Source organism: Cucurbita pepo, chromosome LG12 (assembly GCF_002806865.2).
Source record: "Cucurbita pepo subsp. pepo cultivar mu-cu-16 chromosome LG12, ASM280686v2, whole genome shotgun sequence".
NCBI classification, from domain to species: Eukaryota; Viridiplantae; Streptophyta; class Magnoliopsida; order Cucurbitales; family Cucurbitaceae; genus Cucurbita; species Cucurbita pepo.
In genome coordinates, this window is record NC_036649.1 from 2,094,835 (window position 1) to 2,116,752 (window position 21,918).

General features: G+C 36.7%; 4 protein-coding genes across 5 annotated transcripts; 3 read left to right on the plus strand and 1 right to left on the minus strand.

Annotated features, from left to right (window-relative positions):
- Positions 1 to 535: 535 nt before the first annotated feature.
- LOC111807190 (outer envelope pore protein 16-2, chloroplastic-like) lies at positions 536 to 4,290 on the plus strand. Its single transcript, XM_023692793.1, has 8 exons — positions 536 to 743; positions 867 to 918; positions 1,134 to 1,205; positions 1,497 to 1,528; positions 1,631 to 1,664; positions 2,014 to 2,081; positions 2,816 to 2,959; positions 3,899 to 4,290. Exons 1-7 carry the CDS (start codon positions 642 to 644, stop codon positions 2,957 to 2,959), a joined length of 504 nt encoding a protein of 167 aa, XP_023548561.1. The 5' UTR covers positions 536 to 641; the 3' UTR covers positions 3,899 to 4,290.
- A 591-nt stretch (positions 4,291 to 4,881) lies between these two features.
- Positions 4,882 to 6,599, plus strand: LOC111807191 (zinc finger CCHC domain-containing protein 10-like). The gene is made up of 2 exons (XM_023692794.1): positions 4,882 to 5,017; positions 5,542 to 6,599. The coding sequence occupies exon 2, from the start codon at positions 5,566 to 5,568 to the stop codon at positions 6,358 to 6,360; it is 795 nt and encodes a 264-aa protein (XP_023548562.1). The 5' UTR covers positions 4,882 to 5,017; positions 5,542 to 5,565; the 3' UTR covers positions 6,361 to 6,599.
- A 590-nt stretch (positions 6,600 to 7,189) lies between these two features.
- On the minus strand, positions 7,190 to 15,701 carry LOC111807392 (aldehyde dehydrogenase 22A1-like). Its single transcript, XM_023693104.1, has 14 exons — positions 15,453 to 15,701; positions 15,302 to 15,345; positions 14,217 to 14,321; positions 13,642 to 13,769; positions 13,386 to 13,508; positions 12,923 to 13,076; positions 12,071 to 12,174; positions 11,915 to 11,993; positions 11,152 to 11,247; positions 10,915 to 11,052; positions 9,879 to 10,094; positions 9,033 to 9,224; positions 7,796 to 7,939; positions 7,190 to 7,711 (listed from the first exon to the last, which is right to left on the minus strand). Exons 1-14 carry the CDS (start codon positions 15,562 to 15,564, stop codon positions 7,535 to 7,537), a joined length of 1,812 nt encoding a protein of 603 aa, XP_023548872.1. The 5' UTR covers positions 15,565 to 15,701; the 3' UTR covers positions 7,190 to 7,534.
- Positions 15,702 to 16,911: 1,210 nt separating this feature from the next.
- LOC111806365 lies at positions 16,912 to 21,454 on the plus strand. 2 transcript variants are annotated; one of them, XM_023691637.1, is made up of 13 exons: positions 16,912 to 17,013; positions 17,119 to 17,264; positions 17,346 to 17,394; positions 18,230 to 18,376; positions 18,461 to 18,594; positions 19,683 to 19,752; positions 19,844 to 19,934; positions 20,017 to 20,086; positions 20,183 to 20,278; positions 20,389 to 20,488; positions 20,564 to 20,650; positions 20,758 to 20,837; positions 20,926 to 21,454. In XM_023691637.1, the coding sequence occupies exons 1-13, from the start codon at positions 16,965 to 16,967 to the stop codon at positions 21,100 to 21,102; spliced, it is 1,296 nt and encodes a 431-aa protein (XP_023547405.1). In that variant the 5' UTR covers positions 16,912 to 16,964; the 3' UTR covers positions 21,103 to 21,454. The 2 variants fall into 2 exon arrangements, with proteins under 2 accessions (XP_023547405.1, XP_023547406.1); XM_023691638.1 differs by having other exon boundaries at positions 20,930 to 21,073.
- The last annotated feature ends 464 nt before the right edge of the window (positions 21,455 to 21,918 follow it).

The window sequence follows — 21,918 nt, forward strand, 5'->3', positions numbered from 1 at the left end:
TGAATGCATGATCTAATGGTTGAGTTGGAAGGATCGAGAATGGAGACGACCATGAAGCGTATTTACTACATTAACTAAGGGTTATTTCGAACTTTGAACTTTGTTCAAACATCACGTTCAATTTTTATTTCAATTCAACAATAAAAAATTTTGAATTTTTATTTATTTATAAAATTTATCTATTTTTACAATGGAATAACAGTAATTATATTAATAAGGGAATGAGTCTATTTAAGGTCTAATTTATTTCAGATTTAAATTAAATTATTTTGAAATAATTTTAAAATAAAATATTGGTTTGAGAAAAGAAAAATAAAAAAGAAAAGAAAAAGAAAAAGAAAAAGAAAAAGAAAAAGAAAAGAACAAAGTATTTTAGTGTAAATATAGACGAAGTAACGAATTTCATTCCCTCAAGTTGCCACGTAACCGTCCCTTTCGGAGTTTGAAAATTGACACGTCATACTCTTCACACGTGTCATTCCGTTATTGTTTCTCTCTTTCTTCGCCGTCCTCCCTATATATTCTTCATTTTCCTTACCCCGGGAAGCGCATGCGATCGTTTCGTCTCACTGATTTTAGCATTCAAATCGACTGCAGATTTTCGGAGTTCAATCTCTGATTTATAGAAGCAGAAACAAGAAATGGGAGGTAAATGCTTTGAGAACAGTGGCGGAGGCTTCTTGTACGACTTTGGCCATCCTCTTGTCAATCGCGTTGCTGATAGCTTCGTCAAGGCCGCTGGGGTTCGTAAGCTTTCACGATCTTAATTTCTGTTAACTTCTGTGATATTCTTGATGTGATATTGTTTTGTGTTGGATCTCAATGTCAATGTGGTAACCTTAAGATGTCGATTGTTCGTTGTGCAGATAGGAGCATTGCAATCTGCATCTCGAGAGGCGTATATTACGGTTGCGGGAAGTAAGATCCGTTTTATTTAGTATTAAAATCTGATCCTCGTGCTTTGATTTCACTCGACTTCTTTCTACATTTCAAATTTTCAACTCTTTGTTTTGATTTTGATTCGTTTTCGTGTATCTATTCCTTTGCTTGATGTCACTCGTTTAGGAGACCTTTGAGGTTAAATTGGTTAACAAAAATTTGTGATTCTCGAAAGATTGTTATCGTCCGTACAGGTCTTGATTCGAACAGTGGAGCACCATCTGAATTATCCAGTAGTAGAAAGAAAAGTTTTCCAGGTTTTACAGGTACCCGAATCTTCTTACGAACTCAGCTCTGTTTATCCACAAGCGAAGTCGTTCTTGAGTCCGCCTACTGTGTTTAATTTTGTTTTAAATTGAATTCTAATAATTATATTGTTATAGATCGATACCATTTGTTTAGATGTGCGTTATTTTGGGCAGTAAATGGGACATGGATTGCCAAATTATTGTTTGATACAGACTAGAACTGAACTGCCCCTTATTATGTTCCTGAATAATTTGTGTGAAGTCCAAGTTAATCTTGTCCGTAAGCTCATTTCTTCATATGATGTGCAGGTGGAACCAACAAAGAGTCTCTTGAAGCCATGGTGAGTGTTTGTAAAGGGTGATCAAGTTTTGAGTTTGTGATGAATTATTTACAGTGGTGGTCAATAAACATGTGATGATTTTTCATTTTATGGGTACATCAGGTGAAGAACGTGGGAAAGGAATCTATGCAATGGGGTCAGTATCCCTTCTCTGAATTCTTGAATACTGAACATTAATGAATGTTAAATTGTACATCTGGTTTATGTTACTTCACCAATTAGATGGATAATGGGTTGAGTGCAATTTTTTGCTTTTGTGTCTATGTACTTCACCAATTGAAACTTTTACAAGATTCTTCTCTTGGAGGTTGCTTGGCAGATTATTTCCTCTTATGTCATTTTGTATTTCACCCTAAAAAGGGTACATCGATTTAAGAATTACCAAGCTTTTGGTTTGGTGGTGTGATTTCATAGCATATTTATGCTGTTTAATTTTATTTTATTGCTCTCAGCTTTTTTTTTTCCTTCTTTTTTTTGGGTTGTAGGATTAGCTGCTGGTGTTTATTCTGGTCTCACATACGGTTTAAAGGAGGCTCGTGGAGCACATGACTGGGTAAGCCTTCCACCATTTACAAATAAATGTTCATTGTTTTGATCCTAAGTATGGGGTATGATTTAGAGCAGAGGCGGGCTAAAATTCTTCATGGGGAGGGATAGAACTCATCCTTTTCCGATTAGGTATGGCTTCGGCTATTCTTGAAGCCCGCCAATTAGTTAATCATAGACATATTTTAGTTAATGGTTCTATAGTGGTATCATTGCAAACCCCGAGACATTATTACAGCAAAGGATGGAAAAAAATTGAGAGCACTGATTAGTTATGTTGATTCATGAACTTCAATCAAACATTCGTTTAAAACGACGTGGTAGAAAGCAACGTGCACTTGGAAGGACATGATCTACTGTAGATTCTTACACCCACCATTTTATATTATATAGGAATGAAGATGATCTTGACTCACATCGTTTGTTCTGTGCACTAGAGCTCTACTTGAGCTCTAATTTTTTGAGGGTTTTGATGTAAATAGTACACGATTGAGCTCGAGTAGAAAGTATTGATTCATTTATCAAGGTCTGAGATCTAGGGTTAGTGTCAATCAATAAGTTAAAACTACTTCGTAAGAATATGTTCGGTATAGAAATCGAAGGGATGATCCAATTTGATCAAAGTCTATCACATGAGAAATAGGACACTCTATACAAGCACCAAAGACCCACTTAGACGTTTAGTTCTTCTGGTCTCATGTCTTGAAATCTTGATCCATTCTTTCATTCCATCCATTGCAGAAGAACAGTGCAGTTGCAGGTGCCATGACGGGCGTAGCTGTAGCGCTTACATCGGACAAGCCTTCTCACGAGCATATCGTACAATACGCCATCACTGGTGCTGCTGTATCGACCGCCGCAAATATTTTTGCTGGCATATTTTAGGTATGAGTGTGGTACCGGGGAGCCATTTGACAAATTGTGGGATGTTCTTCCTTCATGTTCATTCCGTCTTTTATTATTAAGATGACTATGATGTTCATGTTTTGGACTTGTGGTTTAATGTTTAGTTCCTTTTATCCGCTTCTGGTTGGGATAGAAAATGGTTTAACCAATAAATCTGGAAATTTGTATGATTTTAACCAATAACTGAAACCATTGGCCTTATTGGTGAAGGGCAAAATAGGCACAAGCTCATGAAAAATCTATTATTCAAAAGATTGTGGCCATATTTCTTATTTTATCTCTATTTTTTGGAAAAATTATATTTTATTTATTTATCCTCTATTTTAGTAATAGGTTATTAATAATGAACTTTAATTTGTAATTAAATTAAGCCAATGAAATGCAAATTTCCAAACCAATGAGGGTAAAGTCGTCCAAAAATCAAAATGCCTAAATTTTGAAGGAAAAAGAAACACAACAATGACAAATAAACTAATTTGAATAGCAAAATAAATAAATAAAAGTTCATTTTACTTTGTTATAGTCTAATAAATAAATAAATTAGTAAGTATTTCTTTTATAGATAGGACTAGGAAAACTTTTGAAATAAAATTGGAAATTTGAGATATTTTGTATAATTTGGCCTATTATAAATCATATCCCAAATTTACTATCATGGGTCACGGTCGTCTTTGTTGCACATTGTTGAATAAGCTCAAATTCTTTTAAACTTTTCATGAACGTGTCTTGTTGCACTCAAATTCTTTTAAACTTTTCATGAACGTGTCCATTGAGAGCTCGACCATTTCTTGAACATGTCTATTGAGAGGCAACAATCATATCAGCGAGGTGTCTTGAATATCCATCCATTTGGGTTCTATCAAGGCATGAATCCACCCGTTTTCTCAACGCATGAATCCACCCGTTCCCTCATTTCAGGTTCTGTCAAGGCATGTACCAACCTCCAACATATGGGCTGGGGTGGAATGTTTCTGGCACTATCACTGTAAGACTTATTTCAAAGGAAGTCACCTGAGACGCTTGTCTTGTAACACTTAGGTCATATTGCACAGGGGTGGTGGAGAGTTAATACTATATATTTCCTATACATTTTGAGGCATTTTTTTTTATTCTTTTGGGGAGGACACCAAATTTGAGAAACTTTCATCTTTCATATAGCGGACTTAACTCCAAAGTCACATATATAGCGGTCCTCTCTAAGCTTATCTTCAACACTTGTGTCACATCCTCTCAAACCTTTCTTATGCCTCAATTTGACTTTAATGCACACTCTTTTTGGTATGTTGCAATGCACCGTCCTCTTCGTTATCTATCATTGTTCTCATGTGGCCCGATGGGTGCCACTTGAAAATCACTATCTTGTCGGTCTACATGTCAGGGTCACAACTTATTGTCTTCATAGTATGACGACACTCTCCCCCACTTAAACTCCCACTTAAACTAGTCATTGTCATTGATAACTTACTTTAGAGACACAATCGTAGATTATGACCCACAGTGCTATCACTCCCTCCATTTTCTCATCTCCGGTATCCACATAATCACGACCATCACCTACGCCCTCCTCGGTTCTTCATCTCAGGGTCGATGCACAACACTCATCTCTTCTTCTCCCTAATCCACGCTTGTCGTCGTTGCTCCACACTCGTCTTCTCCCTAATTTCATATCTGATCCGTTCATTGTTCTAAATTTTCTGATTTTTGTTTTAATAAAGCTTGTGTTTAGCTCTGATCTGATCTGTTTTAATTTTAATTTTTGTTGGAATAAAGCAGATTTTGTCTGGGTTGTTGGTATTTCTCTATTAAAAAAAGAAAGAAATAACATAAAATAAAATAAAATATCCAAAAAAAAAAACTCCCTGTGACCCGACCCAAGCCGAATCGGGTTGGTCCAAAGAACTCCCCCAACCAAATCCGTGTAAATTGTAAACCCTACGTTCCGGCTCCTTTGCGTTCCATTCGAGATCGCCTTCTACTGCGATCCTCTTTACTTCGCATGCGAACTGGATTCCGCTTCATCTTCGATACCTAAGCAAGGTATGTTCTAACTGCGATTCCTCTACTTTCTGCTGATTTTGTGTGCGTTTGGTATCTGCAAACATCGCGTAATTTCACTCGATCTTTCGATTTCCCCTTTGGTTTACGAATCAGATCGATTAGAGTGTAAATCGGCCTTTTATTTCGATTACGATCTTTCAATCAGAAACATGAGAATTTTCTGTGATTATGTTTAAGCTATAATTTGATCTGATTTTCTCGTTTTTCCCCCTTTTAACGGTAAGTAGTGGAAACCCTAATTTTTTCTTGCTTTGTTCTTGGTAGATTTATCTGCTTGTAATTTGGGGATTTGCTATGATCTTCTTCTTTCAATTTATTTTTCGCCTGGGTTATTACATTTAGATGTTGAAGTCACGGCATGTCTTACAAGAAGGAAACCTAATACTTCCCGTTTCGTTTTCTTTTTCCGTTGTCTTCTCTTCTCTTAATGTCAATCTGCTCTTAATTTGGGAATTCGTTGCAACCTTCAATTTCTGATCGTTCCCCGCCGGTGTTTTTTTCAGATTTAGATATTGAAAAAACAAAGCATGTCTAGTAAGAAGGAAGAAAAGTCGCAAGCAGCTGCTGAAAGGATTAAGGCTGCGGCTCTTAGTGCTGCCAAAGGCCTTAGTCGAGCTCAGGCTGAACGAGCAGCTACGGCTGCTGCTCGAAATGTTAATGCTTATGGGCAAAAGGAAGAAGGGCCTAGCAGATGGCAGGAGAAAAGAGAAGCAAAGAGGCAGATGTATTTGATGAGTACTGAAAAGGCAGTAAGATTGGGTGAAAGAAAGGACATTAAGGTCTCCATGTCTAGTGCGGGCGGAGCTGCTGCACAGTGCCAGAAATGTTATCAGTCGGGACACTGGACATATGAATGCAAAAATGAACGAGTTTACATATCCCGACCATCTCGAACTCAACAACTCAAAAACCCGAAGTTGAGGATGAAGATGGCAGTCTCATTAGAGCTGGACAACCCAGATTCTGGTGATGAGGAGAAGAAGACCAAGAAGAAGCAATTGAAGAAAAAAAGTAAAAGAAAGCATCGGTCCGAACCAAAATCCAATAGCGATAGCGAGGCTTCTGTATTTGAAACTGATAGTGGGTCATCATCAGTTACTGGATCTGATGATTCTTCTGAAGAAAGCAGTTCAGATTACAGTTCTTCATCTGATTCGGAGTCGGAAAGGAGAAGGAGAAAGAAGCAGAAGAGGGGGAGGAGGAAGAGGAGGTACAGCTCGTCTTCTGATTCTTCTGATTCAGACTCGGAGTCTGAACCAGAGTCTGATTCTGATCATGAACGTAGTAGGAGGAAGAGTCGAAGGCACAGCAGAAAACGCTAGTCAAGGTAATCTCGATCGATTGAGTGAAGCAAATTAGAACGGTCGATGTATAATTGCAACTGTAGTCAGATTAGAGATGTGAGATCATTCAGCTTCTTGTTTTAGTCGTTCAACAACTCGAACTAGGGGACGCTCTCTGGGGGAGTGTTGTTATGGCGAATTTATGAGTTGCTTTGTGCAAACTGAAGTTTGGGCTTTTTTTTCTTCTAATAATTGAGTTTTAGCATCTTCTTCCTTAACTCTTTTTTTTTCTTCTATTGCCTTGAGTTTATCATTCAATTCGTAAGGATAACAGAAAAGTTAAGATTTGACAAGGTATGTGAGATGCAAAAAAATGGAATTAGGCACTTGGTTCTCGTCCATGTGATGAAAGCTTGATCAGAAACGACTGATCAAGCTCGACTAGTCTAGCTTGGCTTGTTCAAAGTATGCATAATTTTTTAAGGAGGAAGTTAGAAAAAAATTGAGAGATGAAAGTAGGAATACAAAGATAAATCAAAGAGGCCCTGAATTTCCAAAAAAAATGATGGAAATTAGTGGCCAAATTTTACAAATCAACCTAATTGTAATTGATATTCAATTAGTTTTATCCGACATGTAAAAACATAAGCCTATTAGTTTCTTTGTTTAGTTATGAGTAAAAGGTGACTGAAACACCAAAAACAACGACTATCCGAGCTAATGATAGAGGCAAGATTGTTTTGCTCCTGAATCTTCCAAAAGGAAAAAAAAGATCCCTAAGAGCGAGATACTTTTTCTTGTCTACTTCTAGTTTGAGTGGGTGCTCGCAAGGTTAAAGTCCAAACCTTCGATGATTCGAGATGAGCTGTTCGAACGGAGCCCTAATAGGAGAGTTTTGGGCAAAGCCAAATACTTCCCATTTTCAATCATTTAGAAACAACATAAAAAAAGTGCTTGGAAAAACAAATAAAAAGCACCTTAAAATGCTTATGTTATAGTAAGCATTTGAATGGTGCTTTTGTCTCATCAGCTCAAGTAAGCACTTCCAAAATTACATAATCAAACATCAAAAGTACTAGGTTGTTAAGCACTTCAGAACCCTGGTTATAATCAAAACAAAAAGTACTAAAGAAAGAGGAAAATTCTAAAAGTACCTCCAAAAACACCTTCTAGGTGAATGTAACATATAATCTATTGCAAATCCAATATCCCCTCAATCAGCTCTCTTACTTCCATCATCAACGGCAGAGTTGTCTTTAGCCAGAGTGTTCTGCTCGGAAAGCATCTTTAGGACATTGACCAATGCTCTTAATCGATCCCATATGTTCAGCCCGTATGTTGCTTCAACGAGCGACATTTGAAACTCGAAAGCATTGTCTGCCACAGGATACTAATCGAGAAAGAATACGAACCATTTCAATGAGCATACAAAATAAAGAGCAAAAAGTACTTTTTAAAATTCTTAATGGCTCACCGTAAGAGGCTTAGGATGCTTAGTCTGAATGTATGGCCACCACCTATCTTCAACGACTGCTTTGACGAGACAACAAGCTCGTAATCCTTCAACGCCCGCAAATCGACCAAATCCACTCTCTTTCACGCCACCAAATGGCAAGGACTGAAAAATAAAGAGATAGCAGACTATGATTGAGGTCGATATGCTATTGCTAAGTAAAATAAACTAATGCAACAAACATCGAAGATCCAAACATTGATATAAGACTAACTTCGATCAGCTCGAGTTTTTCCAGCCAAGCATGCATTATTAGATTCAATACAAGTAATTGTCCTATAACACCAACAAATTCTTCCAAAAAAGAAAAATGATTCCTTTCAAGTTATGCAGCACACAAATGAAATGATACAAGCACGACATGGTTTTTAATAAAAAAAATCATAACAACGAGACAAGCAAGAGCATGTTTACATAAGATTATTAGCGTGTTTAACCCTCCACAAAATAGCACAAACACCTGCTAGCCACAAAAATTTTCCTTCCTCACAAAGGGGGGGATGCTACACGAGCAACCTTAAGCTACTAGTTAGCTCTTCATTAGCGACACTAACTTCCTATCGAATCATTCAAAACTATCTATAAGACCTAAGAAGAATGTTGCTGTTTGAAATATAAGAACAAAAGTTCGAACTTAAATCTCATCATCAGAAATGAGTTTCTTTTAAAAAAATAGAATACCTATTATGTAAAAGCCCAAGCTTACCACTCGCAGATATTGTTCTATTTGGGGTTTCCTTTTCAGGCTTCCTCTCAAGGTTTTAAAACGGTCTTCTAGGGAGAGGTTTCCACACCCTTATAAAAAATATTCCGTTCCCCTCTCCAAGGATCTCACAATCCACCCCGCTTTGAGGCTCAACGTCCTCGCTGGCACTCGTTCCCCTCTCCAATCGAGGTGAGACTTCACATATTATGTTCACATATTTATATGCTTAAAAAATAAATATAACGTTTTTGTCACACAAAACTTAGTTTTCCTTATATTTCATAACAACTAATTTCTCAAACAAACTAATAAAAATAGGTAAAACAGATTAACAGCTAAAATGTTCAACAAATGCACAATAAATGATTAACAAGTGCCTCTCGTCAGTATCAACATGTGTTTGACGGCTGTACCAACAAATGACCAACAAGTGTACAACAAGCCTGCCAAACATGAACTAGTAAACATAAATAAAGCATGAATGAATTTTACCTGACATAAATAATTTGTGGCGAAGTCATTAATTGCAACACTTCCAGAACGTATCTGCGAAGCAATATTCTTGGCACGACGCTGACTGCCAGAAAAGACAGCACAGCCGAGCCCAAATCTTGAATCATTTGCAAGCCTCACGGCTTCATCATCTGTGCTGAATTTCATTATGGGCAGGATTGGTCCAAATGCCTGTATTCCACCACTCAGTTAGCACATTTTCTTAGCTTTGAAAGTTGAGCAATAAATTATAGGTCAATTTGGAGCCAGAAGATATTTTCTTAGAGATCAATTGAGCTGCAAATGTAATATAAAAGATAAGATGGTTAGTTATATACCACACTAATTTTACTAGAGAACCAATTTCATAAAATTAAAATTTAAAAAGAAAACTTTAGATCACATTCCATAACAATTGTGTTTGTCTTTTATTTTTTTGAAAACTATCTTTGTTTCCAATTTGTTTACCATGACCTTCATCTTTCTCAAAGAAAGATTTAAACTTTTAGCAACATTCCAAAAATAAAATGAATTTTAAAGGGATTATAAAAACATTTTTTTAATGTCGATAACAAATTAAAGAACCGTATAGGTGGTAACAATGTTGAAAATTAAGCTAAAAACCAAAAACCAAATGATTATCAAATGGGCCTTAGTTGTTTTTTTGTTTCTTTATAAGACCAATAGCTGAATTCAAACAGCACCAGCACGTCGTCAGAGCAAGTATTAAGTAGGGTTCCAAGATCTATTTGACGAATTATTCAAACAAAATATAATATAGGCCGACTAAAAGGGACTACCAAAAAGTCTATCGCAATAAAAGAAGAGCATGTCAAGTATTGCTACCTCCTCTTGCATTAACTTCATGGTATGGTTGACGTCAACAATAACGGTAGGTGGAAAATATTGATCAACGGCACCTTCAGGTAAATGTCCAAAAGTTCCACGAGCAACAATTTTTGCCCCCCTGTCTAAGGCATCATTTACGAGGCTTTGAAGTTTCTCAGACTGCTCTTGCGTACAGATGGCACCCATATCATACTTCCCAGCTAATGGTGGACCCTGAAAAACATTTTGATCAAAATAATTTATTCCAGGTAATTAAAGACTTAGTCGAAACCAGATCCTCACTTACAATAGATACAATATGGCACCACCATGGCATACAACCACCAAAATAGATGAGGCATGAATATTCAACCACAAATACATTTTGCTGAAAGACTAGAAGCGTAAACAACAACAATATTGGCAGGAGACGAAGATGCCAGTTTTTAGCAAATTTATAAGAATTTATGTGCCCGTAAGGCATTCAACAATTAGCAGCACCAAAGTAAAGGGCTTATGGAAATGCTGCTGTTGAGATTTTCCAATGATTTTTCCTTTTCGGCTTCTGCTAAAAGTGAATAGGTTCTTTCTATCAATGGTTGAGTATTTTAACCATTTGGAAATTTGTTACCTCGTATATATAGAGTTTCTTAAAACCATAATAATTCCAGCAGATCCCTTGTAAATCTTCTTACTGGCTTCAAAGAGATCTTTTATGTAACCTTCTTTTCTTTCTTTACACTTTGTTTGATTTGCATGTGTGGTTTTAAACGTTGAATTGAGAACTTTCAACAGAACATATGAAGAGTACGGTGAGAACAAAAAAAACTTCTAAGAACCATGAAATTTTTTATCCCTGTGGAAGCATACGTTATAAATTCAGTTTCAGCTGCCATCCCTACTGTCCATTTTGCAAGAAACCACATACCTTCAAAATGTCCCGTATTTGCAGAATGAAAAGTAGAAATTTGAAATTGGAAAAACCACAAGATCCCTTATACCCAGCAGAAGAATGGACATAATTTTACTATAAAAAAAAGGAACTCATACTTACAACTGTAATAGCCTTTACACGTTCTGATATTTTATCCACAAACGAAGAATAAATGTTCTTGTGGACATAAAATCTCTCAGCTCCAGTACAATTATGTCCACTTGATGTAATAGAAGCCCTGAGAGCAACGTTTACAACCTATATTAAGTAAAGAAACTCCCATCAGTTCTCAATGACATGAAATCAACTAAACTACTCGAGCTAGTTGTATATAGTAAAATTGGAGAGTATTCATACATGATCAAGATCTACATCCTCACACACGATAAATGCGTCCTTTCCACCCAACTCAAGAGTAACTGGAATGAGTGTCTCAGCAGCACTTTTCATTATCTGCGAGGATTCATGCCAAATACGTAACACAGAGTAGAGGTGGATGCTAGATAACAAGTCACTTTTTCCATCTCTTTTATTTTAAAAAGATTATAAATAAAAGCCCCACTGTGTAATAACTAGAATTCAAGGGGAAACAACAAATATACTTCCGAGCAGAATGAGTATTACTTTATATGGTAGAAAGAAGCAAATGAATTAGTCTACAATAATCATAAATAACGGAAGTCATTTCCTACTATCCTTCTTTCCATTGTTTATAAACTAGAGATAGAATAGAGAAAGAATCCCAACAGACCCCACACGTTCTCCGGTGTAACATATTTGATGAGTCCCATCACTTTTTTGCTTTGTTTTCTATTTATTTATACACACGAATTCGTATTTGATTCTCATTCTTTGTAAACAATATCATCGGTAATCAATTTTGAGCCTGGCTGCAAAACAATCGTAACTACACAATAAAAAAAAATAATAATAATAAAAAGTAGTTCTCATCCCCGCAACTTTTAATCCAATGGATGCTTTTTTGCTTAACCTCCAAACTCATTCCCTATTATGAAACATGGCTCAGCGTGGATTGCTGTAATTATATATTTGGAAACACCTGAACAACTGAATCAATAAATGACAGAACCAAAAAATAGAGTAAAAAAAGAGTTCATACCATCCTACCCACACCAGTAGATCCAACGAATATCATTTTGTCCACTGAAGATACTAGAGCTTCACCTGTTTCAGCAAACCTGATAAAAGATCATATTAAAGTGGACAACTGAACAGCCTCGTGATGATAGTTCAAATGAAAAATTAAAGTGTGTACCCTGTTATGACATCGACCAAACTCTCAGGAGCTCCAACAGCAGCAAGTGCAGCTTGGATAATCCTGACATAGAAGCATCCTGACCAACTTGCATGTTCTGAAACCTATAATTTCAATCAATTGTATGACATAAAAACAAAACCTGTATGAATGCACATTATAGAAGAGGATCAATGGAACTGCAAATTCCTTGGTTGAAGCTTTTAGCTATTTGAAGCTTTTTTTTTACCACAAAGAAAGCTCTAGAATATGTGTCTATTTATATATTTATATATATATTTAAAAAAATTGAGCTAAATATGAAAGAAAGCTCTAGAATATTGAAATTCCTTAAGGATATGCATCCAAATGATGAATAACATCTTAAGAGCAGACTAGGCACATGAAATGATTGCTTGGGATGGTAAGACATGAAATTTCCAGTAAGTAATTGCTGACAGAACATAACATTAAAAAATAGGCTAAATGACAAAAAAATATACCTAAACTTTGCCCTTTGTTTAAAGAATACTCTGCTCTTTCAAAAGTTGCAATATTACCCTTGACCTTGCATTAACGTTTCAAAACTACCCAAGGGGTACAAATACATTAAAGTGTTAGATGACAATTGAGACCTGGAATAGTGTGGCATTGACTTGGAACAAAAATTGCTACAGAAAAATGTCACATTCAACATTCTAATGAATTTCTATTTTAGGAGTAGTTTTGACTCATTTATGAAAGGTCAAGGGTAAGATTACACCTTTGAAAGCAAAAGAATATTTTTTAAGAAAAAAACAAAGTTCTGGAGTATTTTTTTTGCATTTTAGCCAAAATAATATTCCCAAAAGATTTAAGGGAAGACTTCAATACCTTAACTACAATGCCATTTCCTGCAAAAACTGCCGCAAGCACTGGATTGAAAATGTTATGAAATGGATAGTTCCATGGGACTATTGCACCAATAACTCCAAGGGGATGAAATTCTACGCGAGCTTTCTTGTGAAGTGTTGCCCTTCCACATGATCTGCAAATTGAAATAGATTAAGAGATCAAATGCATAATGAATTTAATCATCCAGAAACTTAAGAGCTTTCTTTCTTGATCAAAATATAATTCAAATCCAACATAACTAGGGACATTCGGACAATATCATTTCCACAATGACAACTTGCATGTCCAGCGGGAATGCGTTACAGATGCTAGGTTATTAGTATTCAAGAGCAACAGAGATAACTAAATGTATGAGCCACTATGCTGGTCAAAGGAAAGAAACTGCGAAGGAACGATATAGAAATTGTAATGTACTGTCTGCAACACGAGTAAGAAATGTTACCTGCTCTCAGGCTTCAGCCATTTCTCACCCTCTGAAAGAAGCCAAGTAATCTTTTCACATGTTGCCATTATTTCTCCCATATTAGCATCCACTATTGTCTTTCCAGTGTCACGGGAGGAGATCCTATCCCAAAGGATAAATAATTAGAATGACAGAAACTATCCACATGGCTACTAGTCTTTCTATTTTTATTTTTTTCTCTCTTAGAGCATATACATATATAAATCTACAGTATATTAAAATAACTGGATCTTACTCGCAAATAAGCTCTTGATGTTCAATTATATACTTCAAAAGTATGCGTAAAAGCAAACGCCTTTGCTTAAAGCTACTTTTGGCCCATTCTTTCTGTGCTTTCCTGGCTGAAGCAACACGATCATTGACCTAAAGCGTAGAAATCAACACAATAAGTTTAGTCACTAACTTCAGTTTCTACCTCTCCCACTGATTTAGCAATAAATCCTTCTAATAACTAGTGCCATCATTATGAGAAATACTTGTATTATATAGAGATAACAACTAGGTGAATGAAAGAGAGAAAATTGAGGCAGTGTTTATTTGAAGTACAGAGAGCTGCTGGTCCTTCCACAACCATCATTATCAGAAGATCGAGGAAAAAAAAGATCATGGGGGAGGATTGACATGAAAATAAAACACTACAACATGCAGGAGCCTAATAATAGATAGAAACACAGATCGAGTTAACTATGATGAAACGATATGAAAAATCTCCCATCCATCCAAATTCAACAAAAATAATAAGAGGACAAATGCTACAACTCTTAACAAGTTCACTAATCAAGCTATTGCCAGCCAGCAATCAGTGCTCACCTCGTCTCGTGACAATGCAGGAAAATAGCCCAGGTATTTCATAGTTGCAGGCTCGTAACATTGGACTCGCTTGTCTTGCTGCTGTGTCCTTACTCTAGGTGGAATCTGTTTATTAATCACCAAACGAAATTGTGAAATCAGATAGTTTTGCTTAGCAATTTCAAACAAAAATCCCTGCCTTCTGCAAGCTTTGATATGGGAGAACGAATAGTTTGTAATAGCCAATAACTAATGTTAGCTTCAATCGTTAAAATTTTCAGAATAAAATGCGGAAGGATTCCTAATTTTCAAAGTCATATTAGTAAGCTAGTAATTTGCTTAAACCAGGTCCAAGAAGATCGTCTCAAAGAGTATAGTTCCATAATGGAATCAAAGCTTAAGATATAGCTCCCAAATAGAAATTTCAATAGTTTACTTACTCACATTCATATCACAACTAAACAATGTAGATTATATCAAAGTAAGAGAATTATTTTAAAAAAATATTATTGCTGAAAATGAAGCCATGTATCATCAAAACCATTCTCGCTAAATCAATCATAGAATTGCTTCCGGAATTAAAATTTCATATAGCTCTGTACTAAACAGTGTAACTTAAATCAAGGCGAGAGAATGCGGACTGAACAATATAGTCCAAAGAATCAAAGCCTGAGACGGTGGTTCCAGGATGGAGATTTCAAGAACCTACTCAAATTCATATAGCTCGGTACTAAACTGTATAATTTAAATCGAAGTGAGTTTTAGTACAAAAACAAACATTAGTTTAAACAATCAAAGCCTAAACAATGGTTCCGGAATAGATATTCCAAGAACTTACTCATCTTTTACTTAACAGTGTAGTTCAAATTCAAGTGAGAAAACACCGACAGTGTAGTTCAAAGAATCGAAGCCTGAGACGGTAGTTCCTGAACACTAATTTCAAGAAATTGCTCAAATTCACATATCTCTGTACCAAATAGTGCAGTTTACATCAAAGTATGAGAATGCCGACTTATTCCATAAACTAACGCCGGAAATGAAGCAATATTGTAGCATCAAAACTAAGTATCGCTAAGATCAATTGTAGAATCTCTGGAAATACTTACGTAGATGTAGCTATTCTCCTGCGTCTGATTACCGTCGTCCATCACTGGAAGAATATTAGTCAAAATAAATGATCGGACACAAAATTAAAAAAAGGAGGAATAAAACGCATTCGAATGTACAGAGAGAACGAGAGAGGATTGAATTTGTCACCATCAGATGCGTCAACTTCGATTGAAGGCACATTCGGAGGGATGAGCATCAAGAGTAACCTACAGATCGCGTAAGCAAATCCTATTACAAGCAGAGTCCACCAAAATGCCATGGCGTTCACCGATGACCTCGAGCTTCTTCAGAGAGTCGATCAACTTTATTGGAGAAACTAGTAAAATGTAGAGATAATCAACGGAGGAGAGATCGCGGGAAACGACGATCCAACATAGTATTGGGCCGAACACTCCTCGAGTGGCTTTTGTGTCTGGTAATTTATTTATTGTCAGCCTTCTTCAAAATAATAATAATAATAAATTAAATTAAATTAAATTAAATTAAATTAAAAAATATGAGTGCGTGTCAATTAAATTTTTAAAGCTATTAAAAATCAAATTAAAATTTGGGGCCACTTAGTACATTTAACATAATTATTAGTACATAAATTTTAAAAAATATTTAATAAATTTTTTATTGACTTTTAATTTTATTTTTTTAATTTTAAAAATCAACATTTTTAAAATTTTGCTGTTTATTTATATGAATTAATTAAAAAAATTAAAGTTTTATGAAACCTCTCTTTAGAAGGCAGATTTTAAAACGTGAAACTGACGATAATACCTAACGAGTCAAAGCAGACAATACCTGCTAGAGGTAGACTCAGACTGTTACAAAGTATTTAGATTCACCACAACTTTGTATACTTACCTATACATATCCTTCTTAAAGTCTCGGCATCTCAAACCTAAGGTGATAAGATAAGGAATCACTACAAGGGGAATAAGATTCGGATTACCTTGTTGATCGAATATCTCAAGGCAATAACATTGTTGGAGATTCGAATCACTCCACAAGCAAGATCGATCATGTCTAGCTTGAATGATTCTTATTGATAAAATATCTCAAGGCAAGAACACTTGATTGATATTCGAATCACTCTACAAGCAAGATTGATCATGTTGAGCTTGAATGATTCTACATCCAACCTAAACTACATAGAATTGCAAATAAACTTAGTCATTGGCTAAAGAATAGCCTTCTTTTAATGTAAAATTAAACTAAAGACATTAACAGAGTTGTAACATTCATACTTAATGGCCATAATTAACTCATTGTAGCTAAAGTAAATAAAAACTCTTAAAATACATTAATCAAATACAATAATTCTAAATTATAATCTACCCAAAATTAATCACACGAAAGTTCATTCTTTTTTAATGTGACATGAATTGAAATATCTTTTGATAATTTCAACAATATTTTATTCACATCTTCATTGAAGTATATTGTATGATTGATGTCTCTTAGTTCATATCACAAGGTTTGGACTCTGAGACTTTTAAGTTGTTAAAATGGACCGTGACTCGTAGTTTCGAGAGTTATTATAGTGATTGAAGTTTATAATTTAACCCAACCATGGTTAGTAGAAGATATTTCTTTTTAGTTAAAAGAGTGAGCGAAAACAGGATAACGTTTATTTCTCTGGCGGTTGCGGCAGGAAGAATCAATATCAAAATGGCTTTGAGCTTGTCCTGCCATGCCGCGCTTCGCCTTCAACATCAAGGTTCCATTTCCAGCACCCAAGCATCTCTTGATTCCTTCTCTTCATTTTCACATAATCTAATTTTCTTCTTTCTTCTTCTTGTTTTTTGTTCACCATTGTTCTCAGTGGCTTCCGGAAACCACAGCAACAAGAACCTCGACAATGTAAGACGTCTCGTAAATCGAATTGGAATTGCTTCAGTTCAATCTTCTCCTCTTGAATCGCTTCGAGATGGCAACTGGATCAAGCTTATTTGCGGTGCAAGTTTCGAGGTTAAAAGGAAAAAAAATCCTTCAATTCGTCCCCAATTTGCTGCTTCTTTCCATTGACGTAGATGTTTGTTCTCTGTGTAGGATGTGGTTGATATTAGGAATCTCTCTCTTGTTTACACCCTTGCTGGGGGTAAGAACGAATCAATTTATGTTTCAATGGAACTTGCAGTTTATTATTGGATTAAAAACTATTTTGTGTTCATTTTTGTCCATTACTTTCATAATGTTCTTTCTGGCTTCTGTAGCTTCAATTTTTGTTCATTTTAGTCATATTATTTGTGCACTTTGGTCTCTTACTTTTGCCATTTTGATTTCCTTTTGCAAAATTTTAACAAACTTTCATGTACAATGGAAACCTTTTAGTATAAATTTATGGCTACTACTTAGTGAATTGAGTGTCATGCTAAACTTCTGCTCGAAAGAAATGAAGAAATGATAATGAAGGGACTAAAACTCAAAAGATGAAAAGTATATGTGTAACAGCCCAAGCCCAAGCCACCATTAGCGGATATTGTCTGCTTGGACTTTTTGGGCTTTTGGGAACTCACAATTCCACTGTTCGGGGCCAACGTCCTCGCTGGCACTTGTTCCCTTCTCCAATTGATGTGGGACCCCTCAATCCACCCATCTTCGGGGTCCAGCAAGGTCCAGCATTCTTGCTGGGACACCCCTGGTGTCTGGCTCTGATACCATTTGTAACGGTCCAAGCCCACCGCTAGTAGATATTGTGCTTTTCAGGCTTTCCCGTTTGGGCTTCCCCTCAAGGTTTTTAAAATGCGTTTGCTAAGGAGAGGTCTTTGTACCCTTATAAAGAATGGTTCGTTCTCCTTTTCAACTGATGTGGGATCTCACAATATGGATGAAAATGAACGTTTTAAAAGTAGATAGATGAGAATGAACCAAAACTGTAAGCATGGACCAATGTGAAGGTTTATTATTTTGTTGACTTGACTGAGGACTTGCAGTTGATTGTATTGACTGTGCTGCTGATGCCTCGGTTGTTAGTGCTGTGAATGAGGGAATTCAAGCGGCAAGGGATATCGTTGACGTTCGCAGGCCGTGGGTGATGATTAGTGTCAATGATGACCAAGATCTTCACTTCCGCAAAGCTGGTAATTTCTTCTATCTTATTGCTAATTGTTTTGAAATGGCTTTGTTTTGAAGTGTTGAGTTTAGTTTAATTGTTTTATTGCCAGAGTTTGATCCTGAGAATTGTCCACTTGACTGTTCAAGGCCTTGTGAAATTGTTTGCCCTGCTAATGCAATTTCACTACGGGAAGAAATAATGAACGAGCCTTCTGAAGTGGCCAGTTTGTCTGGAGCATTGAAGGTTGCTTTTCCTGTCCTCCCTTTCTCTCTGCTTACTAGGCCTCATTTAATAACCCTTTGATTTTTGAAACTTAAGCTTATAAACACTACTTTCACCTCTGAGTTTTCTTTGTCTTGTTATCTTAGTTTTCAAAATTCAATCCAAGTTTTGAAAAACAAGCCCAATATTGAAAAACACAAAATCAAGAACTAAATGGCTATCAAATGGGGTCTTAATGAACTTGCTCGCCCAACTCCAAGGAGTATTTGATGATGGCTTTGCTTTTGGTTTCCTCAAAAGGCCTTGTACCAATGAAGATGTATTCCTTACTTATAAACCCTGATCATCCCCTTCATTAGTCAATGTGGGACTCCCTCCCAACAATCTTCAACAATATCAAGGTTGGTTGTGAGTATATGTATGGTTAGAAACCACGACTCTCCACAATAGTATGATATTGTCCATTTTGAGCATAAGCTCTCATGACTTTGCTTTTGGTTTCCCCAAAATGCCTCATACCAATGAAGATGTTTTCCTTACTTATAAACCCATGATCATCCCCTTAATTAGCCTATTGTGGGACTCCCTCCCAACAATCTTCAATAATCCTCCCATCGAACAAAGTACACAATATAGCCTCCCTTGAAGCCTATGGAGCCCTCAAACAATCTCCCCTTAATGGAGACTCGACTCCTCTAGAGCCTTCGAACAAAATACACCCTTTGTTCGACACTTGAGTCACTTTTGACTACACCTTTGAGGCTCACAACTTCTCTCTTCGACATTTGAGGATTTTATTGACATGACTAAGTTAAGGGCATGGCTCTGATATCATGTTAGAAACCACGGCTCTCCACAAAGGTATGATATTGTCCACTTTAAGCATAAGCTCTCATGGCTTTGCTTTTGGTTTCCCCAAAAGGCTTCATACCAATAGAGATGTATTCCTTACTTATAAACACATGATCATCCCCCTAATTCGCCAATGTGGGACTTCCTCCCAACAATCCTCAACATGTAACAGTAATGGAGCCCTCTGAGTGGTTCATATCACCCTCAGTACTCAATTATCATAAAAAAACCTTATCAGCCTTGCCCCTCCCCTGCAGGGCGGAGTTATCACGGAGCGATGTTACGGTTGTGGCCGCTGCTCTCCAGTCTGCCCATATGATAAAATAAGTATGTCTTGTCACAGATGGGGAAAATGTAACCTTTATTTTGGATTGGTGCTGCTCTGCTGCTGATTCTTAACTAGTTTGAATTGATGCAGATCTAGTCACATATGTAAGGGATGCAGCTACTACTGCTGAACTTATAAAACGGGGCGACGTCGATGCTTTAGAGATTCACACCAATGGAAGGTATATATAAAACTTAAGACTTTGAACTCTGAATGTTTAATGTTGCACTTTTGAGAATTATTCACTGCTCTCTTTCTTCTAGGCAAACCACTTCTTTTCAAGAACTATGGGATAAATTAGGGGACTCGTCCAAATATCTAAGGCTTGTTGCAGTAAGTGTGTTGATTCTGAGCCTTTTCTCTCTTTTAGAATTTGAGCATTTTAGTCCTCTTCCCTTGCTTAATGTACAGAACTTATACTTAATCCAGGTAAGCCTGCCCAATATTGGCGATTTAACAATATCTACAATGAAAACGATGTTCTCGATCATGGAATCACAGCTCCGTTGTTCGAACTTATGGCAGGTCTGCCTCAAACTTCATGAAGCCAACTGATTTGCTTCCATTTATATTACTATCTCTTAGTTCTAAAACTTTTATTTGTTTTCACCATCATCATTTCATTTAATCTGAAGTTAGACGGTCGGCCGATGAGTGGAGATATCGGACGAGGCGCTACAAGGGAAACAATTGCTTTCGCTGCTCACTTAGCTCTTTCCAATGACCGTCCTCCTGGTTCGTGTAGAGATCCCGTCCCATGAGGCTCATATTCATGTCACTTTACTAACAAGCTTCTTGTTTCCTCTACAGGCTTCCTTCAACTGGCTGGTGGTACAAATTTCTACACTGTTGATGGCTTGAAGAAACAGGGACTTTTTCAATCCACATCAACTCGTAGTAAGCTCGACCTCTCACCATGTTTCATTTACATCAATATACAGTCTCGCCTCGCTATGTTCGCTCGATTTTCAATCTAGAATCAAATATTTCTCTGCTACATTTAGAGGATTTGATGAACAAAGAGCTATCAAGTTCATTGCACGCGTTGATTGGCGGTATCGCTTACGGGGGCTATGCCCGAAAAGTAAGTTAGTTCATCAAATTTGCATACGAAGTTCAGATTTTTTACTTCAAAAACCTTCTCTAGGATCCATGTTTAATTTATTGTTCAGATAGTTGGAAGGGTCTTGAGTTCAATGCAAGCACAAAGTGGAGATTCCAATATTGAAGACTACCCGGACCATCTCCTGGCTGCACTTGTGGAAGCCTTGGCTTTGGTGGGAACAGTCAAATGCTATGATCCTTCTCTTATCAGCTCAGCAAAAGCTAACAACTCCTTAAGTTTGTAGTTCATTTCAAACCACACGTCGGATACTTTTGTTGTCATATCCGTCCGTTTTGTGTTGAAGTACGTTTTTTTGTCGACTACTTCAGTAAACAAGCTCGAGATAGGAAGACTTAGACCATAGAAGATCAATTGAAACAACAACCACAGAGCATGCTTAGAATTCCGAGAGATCGTCAAAGTCAAATCCTCACTCTAATACCAACAATTGGAAGCTTTGTTCATAATGTAGCTTTAGAGATTAGTTTGAAGAATACAACATTTTAACTGAATTAAATTTACTGTGGTGAAATAGGGTGGGAGAAATGACATTATGTGGAATAAAAGTGGAGAATTTTCACCTTTTTGGATATTTATGTGATTTTGCAGTAAATTCCACCACATGCTGTATGGCTCTGAAAAGTGCTCTCTCTCTCTCTCTCTCTTTTGTGGTATTGATACATCTCTTTTGTGAAGTTGTTAAAGGTGGCAACGGCCAAGGCCAAGTCCCTTCCAAAATAACACGCAATAGTATATACTTCTATTTATAATTTAACAAAGTCTCGGGTTTAGGGTTTAGGGTCGTAATTATTGGTTTCGAATGGTTGCGTACCCGAGCCATGAGTTGGAAGGAGAGAATCTTTATAATAGCTCAAGTCCACAGCTAGCAGATATTGTCCGCTTTGATCCGTTACATATCACTGTCAGCCTCACGGCAGGGAGCACGTCCTCATTGGCATTCTACCCCGTGTTTGGCTCTGATACAATTTGTAACCGCCCAAATAGCATATATTACCCACTTTAGCCGTCAGCTCACGATTTTAAAATGCGTTGATACCAC

What these genes read in the sequence shown, in the direction of transcription:
- LOC111806365 (XM_023691637.1), top strand. Translation starts at nt 16,965, where the DNA reads ATGGCTTTGAGCTTGTCCTGCCATGCCGCGCTTCGCCTTCAACATCAA. An exon ending in TCTTCACTTCCGCAAAGCTG is followed by an intron (nt 18,377 to 18,460) that starts GTAATTTCTTCT and finishes TTTTATTGCCAG; the next exon opens with AGTTTGATCCTGAGAATTGT. An exon ending in ACGGGGGCTATGCCCGAAAA is followed by an intron (nt 20,838 to 20,925) that starts GTAAGTTAGTTC and finishes TTTATTGTTCAG; the next exon opens with ATAGTTGGAAGGGTCTTGAG.
- LOC111807190 (XM_023692793.1), top strand. Translation starts at nt 642, where the DNA reads ATGGGAGGTAAATGCTTTGAGAACAGTGGCGGAGGCTTCTTGTACGAC. An exon ending in AAGTTTTCCAGGTTTTACAG is followed by an intron (nt 1,206 to 1,496) that starts GTACCCGAATCT and finishes TATGATGTGCAG; the next exon opens with GTGGAACCAACAAAGAGTCT. An exon ending in AAAGGAATCTATGCAATGGG is followed by an intron (nt 1,665 to 2,013) that starts GTCAGTATCCCT and finishes TTTGGGTTGTAG; the next exon opens with GATTAGCTGCTGGTGTTTAT.
- LOC111807191 (XM_023692794.1), top strand. Translation starts at nt 5,566, where the DNA reads ATGTCTAGTAAGAAGGAAGAAAAGTCGCAAGCAGCTGCTGAAAGGATT.
- LOC111807392 (XM_023693104.1), bottom strand. Translation starts at nt 15,564, where the DNA reads ATGGCATTTTGGTGGACTCTGCTTGTAATAGGATTTGCTTACGCGATC. An exon ending in CCACAAATTATTTATGTCAG is followed by an intron (nt 7,940 to 9,032) that starts GTAAAATTCATT and finishes TTTATTTTTCAG; the next exon opens with TCCTTGCCATTTGGTGGCGT. An exon ending in AGCATCCTAAGCCTCTTACG is followed by an intron (nt 7,712 to 7,795) that starts GTGAGCCATTAA and finishes TTTCTCGATTAG; the next exon opens with TATCCTGTGGCAGACAATGC.